At 41.1% G+C, this 13,817-nt stretch overlaps 1 protein-coding gene across 1 annotated transcript in view; it reads left to right on the forward strand.

The window, feature by feature from the left end:
- The first annotated feature begins 1,420 nt into the window (after positions 1 to 1,420).
- Positions 1,421 to 13,817, forward strand: part of LOC139735442 (WD repeat-containing protein 90-like) — a 61,917-nt gene continuing 49,520 nt past the window's right edge. The window contains exons 1-5 of the mRNA XM_071646194.1: positions 1,421 to 1,550; positions 10,247 to 10,344; positions 11,073 to 11,216; positions 11,973 to 12,144; positions 13,127 to 13,421. Coding sequence (XP_071502295.1) covers positions 1,541 to 1,550; positions 10,247 to 10,344; positions 11,073 to 11,216; positions 11,973 to 12,144; positions 13,127 to 13,421 — 719 coding nt within the window. The 5' untranslated portion in view covers positions 1,421 to 1,540. The remainder of the gene's footprint in view (positions 1,551 to 10,246; positions 10,345 to 11,072; positions 11,217 to 11,972; positions 12,145 to 13,126; positions 13,422 to 13,817) is intronic.

The following is a 13,817-nucleotide window of genomic DNA, read 5'->3' on the forward strand; positions in this document are numbered from 1 at the left end:
TATTGGAAATCTATAATGGTTTTGTTGCAACCCGATGATGTCTTAGTATGTCTATATTTCGAATAACTGATGATTCCTATCAAGTAGCGGGACATGAAAAAAAAGGTAACATTATTTTTTTTTATCATTTTGACTATAGCGAGGGGCTAGTCTAGGTAACGCTGCAGATATGACGATCGTAATGCATGCAGAACGAAAGATGCCCTGCCTCGTATTTCCATGTCTTTGGAGCTCTATGCTGACGTTCAAACCAAGACCAAGGCCCTGTCTTATAAAACTTGTGATAGAAATCAATCAATCACAAATCTATCGAAAGCTGCAATCAATCGCAACCTGTGATTGATTGATTGATTGCAGTTCTCCGTCTTAATTTCAGTCATAACTTTTTTTATAAGATGGATTTGCATTCAATCGTAAAGTTGCGATTGATTTGAAGCTATTTGAATCAATCACAAGTCTTTATAAGACGGGGCCCTGATATCCTGCAACCCGTGTCAAAATCTCCCGTCCACAAAGCCACGCACACACGCACACTTCACACCCAATTCCCGTCCCCCCCCCCCCCACACACACACACACATACAAAAGAGCCGTGTACGGAATAGTCGTCTTTCATTGCAGAAGAACTGACTTTCATTGCAGAAGAACTGACTCGGAATGGTCATTGTAATTTTGTCGGACGAATGAACACGGTTTGAAACTTGAAGTGAGAGCAAAATACAGCGTGGGGAATTCAAAGAAAAACGAAGTTTGTCACAAAGAAACCCTGCTTAAATTGATGAGCAAACAGAAAGAAAACACTAAAGGCTATCATGCAGGGGCCGCGGAACGGGAAGGGGTGCTGCGGCCTCAACTACCAGTACCTACCTTTTAGCAAAAAGAAAAAAATAAAATAAGGAAAAGAAACAGCAACAGTATCAACAACAACAATACAAATATCAAAGACAAAAAAAAAAAAAAAAGGCACCAGAAAACGTTTCGAGAGTTCCACCCAAGAGCTGGAGAGGAAAATTGTACAATAATTTCAATTATTGCGAATAATTATTCATAAAAGTAATGGTGCCGCCATCGCTGGATTTGGGAAGACTGCAATCCGTTGCGGTTCATGAGGTCACTGGAAAACTAGGAAACATAAACTTAGCATAATGCAGCCTATAATTCTTTTCTGGCATAGTGAAAGAGCACTTGACTTAGCTCTGTCAGGAAATGGTGGAATGATGTCACCGTCAATTCATGTCAGTATAAAGTCGAGGAAACGGGCATTTATTGTAAAGATAGTAAAATGTTTTGTGTCCACATTAACAACAAGAACAACATCAGCCAGAACGAGAACAGCAATGTTGTCGACACATTCTCTATTGTCCGCTTCTCAACGATGAGGGCAGCATTGCAAAACACTGAAATGGCGCTGAAAGACAAACTCCTTCAAACCGAAACTCTCAACAACGTCGAGTAAAATTACCTATTTGACGTCTCGTCATGAGTCCTTTATGAGCCTGTTTTCATGACTATTATCTCAGTCTGAAGCACACAGTCCATAATGTCTAAATGTAAGTATAATATAGATTTCTTTCATAAGGTTGATTTTTCCGAAGAAGAGTAATTGCACTAATTTGGAGAGCAAACACGGATACAAATATGTGGGACTGTAGGGATACGACGGTCGAAGTGAGTGAGATTTGCATGATATAGACTTCTTGAGTCTAGTTACATTGGATGCGCCGGATGTGGGTATAAAGTTAATCACAACTTATTTGCCCCTCGGTGTCGTCTAGATGCGATTAATAACTTTTTGTTGGGCGCTGTGCAGAAATCGTATTACATGGACAAAGAAATGCCCCCCGCTTCGGGGCTGTATTTCGTTTGTTCTTGTCGTGACTCCAGCCCAGAACGAGTGATTCTAGAGTCTAGTCTAGTCTAACTTCAGTTAGACTTGAAATTGTTTACAGATGGGCTCTCAGCTACAAATGGTGGCAACTTATTTTATCCACTCACTATCACTCTCTGAGAGAAAGAGCACTGTCTCACTTTGGACTTTACATGTTTCTTCACTCGACTTCAGTATCTTGAATTTTAGACAGAAAGATCCGTCTGTCCGGAGGACTCTTTTGTATTTTGCCATTAACGCTGTCCTCCGTAGACAGACGGAAGGTTGTAGTAGGGGCAAGCATGGTGTCACCGGACACCATGGTATTACCGGACACGCACATTTTTGCGTACTAATGACATTCTGTACGCGCGAGACTTCGTAGATTAGCCTCACAGAACTTTGTGTGGACCGAAATCGCAAAAAACGCCACATAAAAATGTAAAAACACGAAAAAATTCACATTTTACCTCAAATTTATAGTTGAGTGACCCGCACCTCGTTTATAGTTAATATTTATGCATGTTTGAATCACATTTCGCGACTGAAATTCTATGAAATCCCACTCACAGTCACATACAGGAAAAATGCTGAAGATTCTATTAGAACCAAAAGTTCACTGATCAATATCGGAAAAATTGTAGCTATCGTCCTCAAACGCGAACGATGCGGAATAGTTGTGCGCTAAAGGGGCACGCAACTCATCACCCGCGCGTGCAGCTCCCATAGACAAAGCACGTATACTCTAACCAGTTGTCGATTTCTCACAAGGTTTTATTGCGTGAACTGTTCGAAATGGTCAAGACAGACATTTTACTGTAACATACGAAATTTGAGCTTCATTTGCAGATTTTTTTGTGTGTCATCCGCTCGGTGAGAATGTGTACGGTGATTTGTGGGATGAATTGTGATTCTGGTGCAAGGATTAGGTGAGAAAGACCTCGATTATTCGATTACGAAAATAGCGTCCGGTAATACAATGCAATTTTGCACGGCGCAAAAAACCACTATTTTTAGAGGGGTATGTTTGAAGCATATTTTCTAAAAACTGGAACGAAGAAATGACGTAAGTTGGCTGAATTCGTAATTTCCATGAGTCTGTGAATAAGTGGTGTTGTTTTTAGCCGAAATTTCATTCTATGAGTACGGAATTCAAAGCCACAAAGAAAAGCGTCCGGTAATAGGATGTTCCACCCTACCCATTGCTGTGTGGATGTTCTTAACCACTGTCTCTATGGAAAATTGGTGAGGTACCTCACCCTTCTCGATTGCGTCTAATTCACGGCCCTAGGTCGGCAAATTTAAGCTTGATAATAGTTAAATCAACTATTCAAGAATAGACTACACTCACCAGATTAATGAATAATCCAATATTTCGGTAGAATTTTCAACGCAAAACACACATCAACCAGCCCGTCGCGTCGTCGCGTTCAAACTGCAGAAACGTACAGTATGAATCTATTAGCCAATCACATGCGAGGTAGTTTCTACGTGTTTTTTTTACTAAATAAAGTACCTCGCATGTGATTGGTTTACAGATTCAAAATGGCGACCTACGGCTAGCGAACGGCGATGTTGTGATATGGATAAAATTTCTGCATTATAACCGCGTTACTGTGAGTATTTCGATTGCAAAATGTGAGAAATTAACCCCAAATATTGCTGCATAATGTGTCATGTCATGTCAAACTTGTTTGAATGTAAAAAAGCTGTCTGAAATTTGGTTTATCGTAACGTTTGATCTGTGCGCGTTGCTCCACACAGGAGCTGGGATCATTGACTTCGGTCTGTATACGGAGGGGATCCGTGAAGCCAGACGCAGTCTCCGCGGAACATTCCCCGACGGACAGATACAGACCGATCTTTCGGTCAACTTGAATTTATGACCATGGTCCATGTGTCCTCCCTCCAATGAGAACTCAAACAACTCTGAAGACTTCATATCATCGATCCCATTCACAAGAATCACAATCTTAAAAATCTGTATCATATCGGCTCTCTAGTATGCCATCTGTATATGCCAATGAAGGCAATTTCAAGTGATTAAGTCTTGCTTCATACATTAGAGGTCTGAGTGGACGTATCAGTCTAGCTCCTAGTAGCTTGACGCTGTACATTCTCTACTTCCGAGGGCCTACAAAGTTCTTCTTCCAATGTGGATGCCACACTGAAGAACAATATTCTACAGTCGGTCTTACAATAGACTTGTACAGTTGAATAAACCCTTTTTCATTGAAAGTAGAAAATGTACGGTTAATAATTCCGATCTTAAAATTTGCTGCAGTACAGATTGAGTCCACATAATGAGTAAAATCTAACTTCTTGTCATAATTTACTCCAAGATCTTCTTATAATAATAGTCAGTTCTTAGAAATGCATAATACCATAAGATAGTCTCTATGCGTGTACAAAATAATGAAACAAAATGTATCACATATTTCTCTATTCAAACATGTAATCAACAATTATCAAAAAGGTGAGTTTTTAACACAGATTTGAATTTATCAAAATCTGTAATGCATCTAACACTGAGAGGGAGATTATTCCATAATGAGGGTGCCATTTTTCCAAAAGACCTATCACCATATGTCTTAGATTTGACACTTATTTCAGAGAGGAGATTTTTTGATTTTGAGCGCAGATTACGACCAGGATGATATGGCTTGATGAGTTCACTGAGATATGCAGGGGCATTTCCATGAAAACATTTGAATACAAGGGTCAAAATCTTAAACCTGATACGAGCTCTTATGGGCAACCAATGAAGACTACGAAGAATGGGAGTTATATGATCAAATTTCCTTTTGCGTGTTACAAGCCTTGCGGCTGAATTTTGTATCCGTTGGAGTCCTTTCAGGTGAGAGTCTGGAACTCCAATGAGCAAACCATTATTATTATCCAAATGACTAAAAATAAACGCATGAACCAGTTTTTCTGTAGTTGCTTTATCGAGAACGTGTCTCAATTTTCCAATCCTGTGTAGACCTATGGCTGCAGATTTGCATATGTTATTGATGTGAGTTTTCATACTAAGATCATCTTGGATAATGACACCAAGGTCACGTGCCTTAGAAATTGGCAGCACAGGAGTATCGCAAACATTAACGGACAAAGTTGTTGAGGACTTGTTACGAGATCTTACATGCACAACTTCAGTTTTCTCAAGATTCAATTTCAAACCATTTTGCAAAGACCAATCTTGAATTTTACCTAAGCATGATTCAATCTGACCAACTGCTACATCAGAATTGGTGCTTTTTGGCAATGAAAGATAAATCTGAGTATCATCAGCATATGTAATTTTACTTATGCCACACTTGTCAATTACATCCTCTAAGGGAGCTGTGTACATTATGAAACACAGTGGTCCTAAGACAGAACCCTGAGGAACCCCTTGTTTGAGAACATAAGGGGCAGATGCAGTACCATTGATTGAGACACTCTGCGTTCGGTTGCTAAAATAAGACTGAAACCAATCAAATGCAGTACCAACAATTCCATAAGTCGATGACAGACGGCGGAGCATGATGTTATGGTCAATAGTGTCAAATGCAGACGAGTAGTCTAGCATCACCAACAGTGTCTCCTGGCCCCTGTCTGCTGCAAGAAGTAGGTCATTAAAAACACGTATCATAGCTGTCTCAACACTGTGATTTCTCCTGTATGCTGATTGTGCTCTTCCATACATTTCATTTGATTCCAGATATGCATGTATCTGATTGGCACATGCTCGCTCTACCAACTTTGCAACAAATTTAAGCTTTGCTATTGGTCTGTAATTTCCCAATACTTCTGAATCTAAACCTGGTTTCTTAATAAGAGGATCAACTTGTGCATGCTTGAAGGAATCTGGAAAACAGCCGCTCATCAGAGAAAGGTTGATAATGCGTGTGAGTACTGGAGTCAGCTCATTAACACATTTCTTCAACAGCCATGTGGGTATTGGATCCTGGTTGCAAGATGAAGATGGTGAAGCCAACACCAGTTTCCTTACCGCTGTCTCGGTGACGGGTTGAAATTCTGCAAAGGTTGGTCCGTATGCTGTCGCATGGATGCTATTTGGACGTGGTGATGTACAAGGAAATGAAAGTGATGACTGGTTGTTTGACACTTTTGCCAATTCATTCTTTATGTTTTGAATTTTCTCAGAGAAGAATTGCACAAACTGGTTAGCCAAGTGAAGTAAATCACCACCATACTTGGATGGAAGAACCTTGTCGGACGATGACGAGGAACGTTTGCTGAACTTTTGAAACATTTGCCGAGTGTTGCAATCCTCGAAGGATTTCTTGTGATATTCACGTCTTCTCTTGTTCAACAAAGCCTTGTATCTAGCTCGCTGATCTCGAAAAACTTGTTTGTACACTTCAAGATTCTGAGAATTTCTTAGCCGTTCCCAGCTCCGAAGTTCCTTCTTTGCTGCACGGAGAGAATCATCATACCAAGGAGCATGTGGACGAGCAGTGATTGTTTGTATTATCTCAGGTGAATGCTTGTTCAGCATATCACTAAGGACATCATCATACTGTTTTACTAATTCGGCTAGATCAGAGGATGGAGCAAGAAACAGTGCAGATTTTGTAATGTCGCAGCGAAATGCCTCCAGATCTATGTCACGAAGCTTACGCGTCTTTATGACAATCTTCCCTGCCGGAGGCCTGGATATGTTCAGCTTACATTCAACCAAAGCATGATCTGAAGGCAAGGGATTAGAGACGGTGACACTGTCATCCACAACAAAATCATCCAAAGCACGTATCAGGATCAGATCCAATGTATGGCCTGCATCATGGGTTGGAGATCTAACAAGTTGGTTGAGGTTGAATGACGTAGCAAGATCATCAAGAAGTATAGTGCTGCAACTTGTGACGTCATCAACATGAATGTTAAAATCCCCACACACCATAACGTGACCAGGGTAAGTAGCCAGCTCTTCAAGGAGTGTTGAAAACTCATGAAAAAAGTTAGTAATTGTGGAGCATCTGTTTGCTGTCATTTGCGGCCTATAAATCACTACCAGACGCACAGATGAACACTTTAACGAACAGGTAAATGTCAAATCCATAATTTCAAAAGACTCGAATACTTTGGATTTGTTGAAAACAACTTTGAAGGACTTACGGAGGCAAATACCAAGGCCACCTCCTTTCCTGGTTTGTCTTGGCACATGGTGCAGCCTATAATCGGGTAGTGCATTTAGTATTCCTGCAATGGTGTGGTCATCTCGATGATCCCCTGACATCCATGTTTCTGTGATGACAATAATATCAAGTTTTCTCTCCATCACCACATCACAGAACATGTCCACTTTGTTGTTCAGCGACCGTGCATTCCACAAGCCAAAGTGACAGGGCTTTTGGGCTGACGTGCAAGTTGAGGGCATCATGGATGCTGGGGGTGGTCTTACCTTGTGGCAGCATGGCAAATATGGTAGAGGCATAGATTGTACAGTTGAAATGCTGCTCTCTTCAGACGCTACATGTATGACAGAAGATTGAGTAATGGGTGTTGCTGCTTTCCGCTTTTTCCCCCGTCTCGTTTTCTTTTTGTACGAGATTCCAAGAGAAGTGAGAGTTCTCCATAATGTAGGGGGAAGCCATTGATGACATGTCTCTTTGAGGCCGATATCATACAGCTTCTGCCTGGGATAAGTATGCGTAACATGCTCTCTGATGTCTTTAGTTTGCGTGCCTTGACCTCTGCACAAATCCTCAACAGGCCCAGGGTTAGGATTGATGTCGCCATCACGAAGAATGGAGATTCGAAAACAAGCATCAGACTTGGGGTAGTAGTGAATCTGACCGCCACAGAGTTTACTTGTACAGTGTAAGTTTCACTGCCTGAGAATGTGTCCACTTCACTGGTGTAAGAGTGTACTGGGATTGTCTCAGTTGAGACCAGCATTCTGAAGTACACCCATTCAGCAGGTGCATGCCAAGGAGCAGAACAAGGGTTGAATACTTGATTGACTCCATTGTCTCAGTACTTTGTAACTGCTTCAGTGGATGGTCACAATAGGATTCCAAGCTAGTTCATTCAGGCTTGAGTAATCAGCAATGGGTATGCCCATGAAGAAGCTGTAACATGGCTGTGCTTGACCCAAGTAGACTCATGGTATGGCAAAAAATATGAAGTCCACAGACATGACAGGTACATCCTTAGAAATTGCATCAAGAGTCTAGCGTGATCCAGATGCCTTACCAAGAACATTGGTGTAGTTTTGAAGCTATGGCCAAGATGATACAGCAAGAAATTAGAACAAAATATGGGAGCAGATGTGAGGAGCTGTTCATGGGCTGAACGCTGACTCTTCTGCATAGCAGCTAAAGTTGTGAATTGTGTAATGTGAACATGAACTGTAGCTGTAAACAGATCTATACACAGCCCAGTAGCTGTATTTCGCACTGTGGCTGGTCGGGCTAGCTGTAACATAACCTGTAGGTCAACAGTCAGTTAACTCACTGTAGAAATACAAAGGAAAGTGAGATTAACAGAGCAGAGCAGAGAAAGACGTGAAAACTTTAAATTCAAACCTGTTGTTGGTGTGGACTTTGTAGGCCCCTATAGGGTAAGAGTACCAGTATTTGGTCACTTTTCAATACTCACCAGTCAGTAAGTTCTACTGTCACAACACACGCAAATCACATCAATTCACATACTTGCACACTCATTCACAACTTAGCCCCCTCCAAAAATCCATCCAAAATCCCAAATTTCACCATCAAAAGTGCAGAATCGGCGCGACTTTCCAATAGCGCGCGCGGATTAAGCCCAGTTTTAAGAGTACGGGTCACCCAAAAAGCGCTAAAAATCGAGAAATACGCCGTTCTCTTGCGGGATTTTTTGCTTATCGCAAGGTCGGAGTGTGATGGTTTCATCAAAAACGCAAAAGAAAAACAAAATTTCCGTACATGCAGTGACTCAATGTACAAGGGTTGAATGCAAGTGCTGATTCCCCGGTATTTGGTCACCAACGGGCGTCGCCACATACCCAATGCAATTTTGTGCCAACAAGGTAGTGCGCGGTGCATTTTTCAGCTGCTGTGATCCCAAGCGTGAACACACATTGACTTTGAATGCGCACATCGCGTGACGGAATACTGGTTGCGGTGATCGTATTCTGGGGGATTTCCAAGTTGATATATTTTGGGATTTTGTGCAATTCTGTGAGATATTTAACAAAATTAATGTAAATTGAGATTAAAGAAATTTTATATATTTCACATACATTGCTGTAGATATGATGTACCCGGTATGTATGTATTATTTTAGTTTTAAAAATATTGTTGAAAAGCTTAAATGACCGAATATTGGGGGTTTTACCCTAAATGCACTAGAACTTGAGGCAGACACTATTAACCAGCTTGAATTGTCGATCCATTTTCATGTTTAAATTTGAATTTAAATCCTGGCTTGAGACATGTTGTTAATTAGTGCTAGCCTGTCCAACCAGACGCCTTGCGACACTTGTGTACAGCGACAGGGCTACAATCGCAATCTAGTTAGTTGTTAACATTGTTAAATTACACTCTTGGGTCTTGCAAACTTCTGTTTATAATTTCTAGCTTCATATTATTTAGAGTCTAGTCTGCATGTCTGTGTCGTGATTTTCTCATCCTATAGTCAGATACTAGACCTAGTCTTGGTCTAGAGTCTAGTCTCTAGAGACATTGTAAGGAACAATACTAATGGGATTACTAACATAGATTTTAACATAAACATAAATTCTAATGTGAGTCAACATTTTACACTAGCTTACAGATGCAGAATGATAATATCTCATACTAAAGCTGCACTGCACTTTGTATCATTTACTAGTGTCCAACCGCCAGCAGAAGTACCTGAAAAATAAGTTTTGTTTCCTTTCTGATCAGATGATGGCATATTGAATGTAAAAGCAAATACGGCAAGCTGCCCATAGTTCGACCATTACGCTGTGCTGTCCAAAATTCCACCGCCTTCTACATAGTTCTACATACCACCTATGCTTTTGTGCACAGTCAGTAGATGGTCTACTTGTGTTGAATTTTGGCATGGGAGGTCCAACCAGAACCTTGGTGCGGGTTTTTCCACTAAACCTTCAATTAAACGTCACAATACATTGTGGATTGGCTGCAATGACTCTTGGTAAAGATGCCCTACAACTTACAAGAAACGTCACATAAGTTCAGGCAATGACTTGTTTTTGGACAGAAACACTGACTTTATAATCAGCTTTACTCTAATTCTTATAATAAGTGTACAGTTTAGAGCATCCTTGTTATACAATGTACAGCCATTATTCCATTCATATATTCAGTACAGTACCCAGTACCCTATTTATCTTCCCTTCAAGATCTTAGCATCTGTTAAATAAACCAATCTTATTCTTTCTCCTAGCATCTCTGTGGCAGCATCCATACGTGAATGTCTTTAAGCATGTGAACATTGGAGAATGGAGGAAAGCAACCAAAGAAGGAGAGGTCATGTCCGTCATGGTGGGTTCAGCGTTCTAACTTCTCTTAACCCTTTGAAGACAAGTCCCGAGTATACTCGGGCAGGTGTCTATGGGAAATGCATGTTATAGCAGAATCCGCTGTTCTCAACGGGTTAACTGTCGTCTGGGAGACACGCCCACCAGCACACCATGCATAAATTATGTCAACTGCATAATTTATCCTGATCCATGCAATGTGCAGTGCTTGTTTGCTGTGCAGACATGCCTTGCCTTGCAAAGTTTATATAATTGTGCATACACAAGAGATAATTGGCTTGAAGGGAGTCTCAAGATATACAAAGGAGTACAAGTATAATGAACTGACCTTGTATTTTGTGCCTTGTGGTGCACTTGCTTTCTAACATTTTCAAAAGAAAAGGAATAACGGCAAAGAGAAGTCAGTTCAGGAGATTCCATGTTTTGTTGAAAATACATTAAGTACCCTCTGCCCTATTACTGTATAAGTGGATATGTTGGCATGAGTAATTTTTCGCGCTGGGCCATGTAAGATGAATTTGGTATTTTTTTAATTCCGCGGAATCAGGACGTTGATTACTGCAACATATGGCTTGCAAAAATATATGCATGCTTTTATTCTCACACTAGCTACTGGTTGCGCAAAATGCGTGAAAATTTCCACAGTGTCACAAATTCTCACTTATACTGCGTGTGTTATAATCATGCTTTCTACTCCAATCACATACACCACCTCTTCATGATGGTTATCAGGACAAGGGACTCAAGTGTACAGTGTACCGCATCACCGGCTCCATACCAGCTGGAAACTACATCCAGCTGCCCCGCACCTCATCCCAGTCCCTGGGACTGACAGGCAGGTTCCTGTATATCCTCTTCAGACCCATTCCAGGCAAGGTAGGAGGACTTGTAAACGTGGATACATTCTGCTATGTGTGTAAGAGATGTAATATGAGTGCATGGGATGGTTGAATCGATGTGTACATGTTTTTATTGTGTTTGAACGAGTGTGTATGTGAATGTCAGTAATGTTTGGTTGAGAGAACTTCACTGGATTATATACACATGTATTTTCAACCATTTCAGTCTGACAGCATGTGTCACTCTCCTTGGTATACTATTTGGAAAATGACATCATTTTTATGACAACTTTTTCCAAATAGTACACTATATGTGAAATGATGTCACAAATCAATTATGAATGGCATTGTGTGCTGCTTCATACTGTCACATTGTCAGATGTCACAAAGCAATTTGACATTGCACCTGCTGTGTATGATCACTGTAGGATCCCTCCACAACATCACATCCATCTCACAACTTCTAGCCTCATTTTTCCCATGTTTTGTGTAATATTTAAAATCCAAAATATAAAACAAATGTACTCTGCCTAATTTCGAGTTTCTTGTTCAAACTATAGGCCTCGGTACCTCCATTAGTGCTAGTCACTGTGGGGCTGCGCCCCTCAGAGAATAGTGCTATTATTTTTGGAGTCACCTCTGCCCATGGTTTTAACCAGACCTCACAGAGAAGAGTATATTTGTCTATTAATTAGCGTTTGCCAAGACACTTCAATGTAATGCAGAGCTGCCTACGCAGGAAACTCTGTGGCCACATGCAATACATGCCTTGGTGCTTTTTGTCTCTTCACAGTATTTTGTCACCCATGTCGACGTTGCGAGCCAAGATGGCCTGGTGGTGCGGCTGTCCTTCTCCAACCTCTTCAAGGAGTTCAAGTCCACTTCCACCTGGCTGCAGTTCCCTTTCGTCTGTCCTGCAGGAAAGGGCTCTGTGGAGAGGCTCACTGCAAAGTCAGCTAGGAAAGGTTTGTCTTTAGTTTGTTCATATGTTTGTTTATTTTACCTCTCTAGGCATGGTCAGACTTGCAAAAGATTGAGAAGTTTAAGATCGTGATCTTTAAGATCTCAAATTTTTGTTTGTGTGACTGCAAACTTTTTGCAAAGCTTCCCACTTTCAACTCCCAACAAGGGATATTTTTCCCACCCTTTCCAAACTTCTTGATTTTTTGCGAGTGTTACTTCTAGAAGCTGAAAGTTTGTCACATGGCCAGCCCTCCACCTGTTTGCAGGGCCATTGTAATGCAGAGGTATTCGTTGTCATATCACAGTAACTAGCCATTAGACAGCATACTCTTTCCTTTTACTTGCACACACGCTCTAGTGACCCAAACTTCTGGATCCAAAGATCGAGAAGTTTGACTGCCAGTGTGACCAGACGACATATGATCACAAAGACTTTGCGATCTTAAACTTCTCTATCTTTTGCCAGTCTGATCGAGCCTTCTCTCTCATATCAGCTTTATTTCCAGAGAGGTTATTAACTGTAAAACCAGAATTGAAATTGAAGTGCATGCGAAAGTTCTTGTCTTCCCCATAGCATATTATCCATGGAATGTCAGGGGCAATTCACATAAATTTCATGCCACAAATATTTCTGGTTTGACAGTATAAATACTAGTAGGTACTAGTGTGCCAAAGATGGAGGTCAAGTGTAAATAGGAGATAATCTTGGGCAAAGAATAAAAGCTTATAGGTCAGGTAATTTTTTTTTTTCTAAATAAAAACTCAGCATCAAGAGAGACATCCAGCCATAATACAAACCCAAATGTATATTGTAGAAAGTTCGTTAGAGTTCAAAGGTTACTGCACTTCGTCCAGACATACAGTAGATGAAGCTGTGAGAAAAGGTCCCTTACTGCTTGTGAGGAAAGCCATGTTGCATGTTGGTGAAAGATCTGTCTTTGTTGGTCTCAAGGCAACAACATCTTGGCTCCTCCCTCTTTGCAGATCTCCAAGGCCCCGCCCCGCCGAGCTCCAAGTGGACGTTGCTGCTTCTCGACCTCCAGTACATCCTGTCCATGTACCTTAACTGCAAGTACCGCTACTTGAAGAGTGTCCGCCTCTGTGCCAACATGTACGTCAAGAATGTTTTCACAAGCGACATGCAGTACGAGCCGGACATCTCGCTGCAGGACGCCCGCGACACGGGCCTCCTGGCACAGGGCGTGGCCCCGTTGCCCCGGGAGATGACCTTTAAAGTGCCCAAGGGGGAGAAGTGGATGGACCTGTATGACTACATCAGGTAATGGTGGTGTGTGGATAGTTACAGTACTGTAAAACCATTTGTGCAAACTGTATGAAAATCATGAATGTTTGTTAGGGTAAGCTTGTCTTTTGAACGATGCCCTTTCTGTAGCAGTAGAGGAAAACGGATGAGTTAATTCCGTAAAAAAAACTGTTCATGGGCATTCTATTTCATAGCGATTTCATTATTTATTGGCAAGAGGTTGGGACTTTGGATGCCATTAAATTACAAACTTAGGTATCTGTTAAATCTAGTCTAGGGCAAGGCACTCCCAATGTAACTCAATTGAGCTTTCAGCAATGTAACATTGAAAACTTATTTAGATTTGCGAAACCTCTTCAATGTGCAAACGTCTATTTGCCTCTGTATGCTAAAAGCATGTTGTGGCATTGT

This window comes from Diadema antillarum, unplaced genomic scaffold (assembly GCF_040938485.1).
Source record: "Diadema antillarum isolate AM-2024a unplaced genomic scaffold, OU_Dant_1.0 seq00000578_RagTag, whole genome shotgun sequence".
In the NCBI taxonomy this organism is placed as follows: domain Eukaryota; kingdom Metazoa; phylum Echinodermata; class Echinoidea; order Diadematoida; family Diadematidae; genus Diadema; species Diadema antillarum.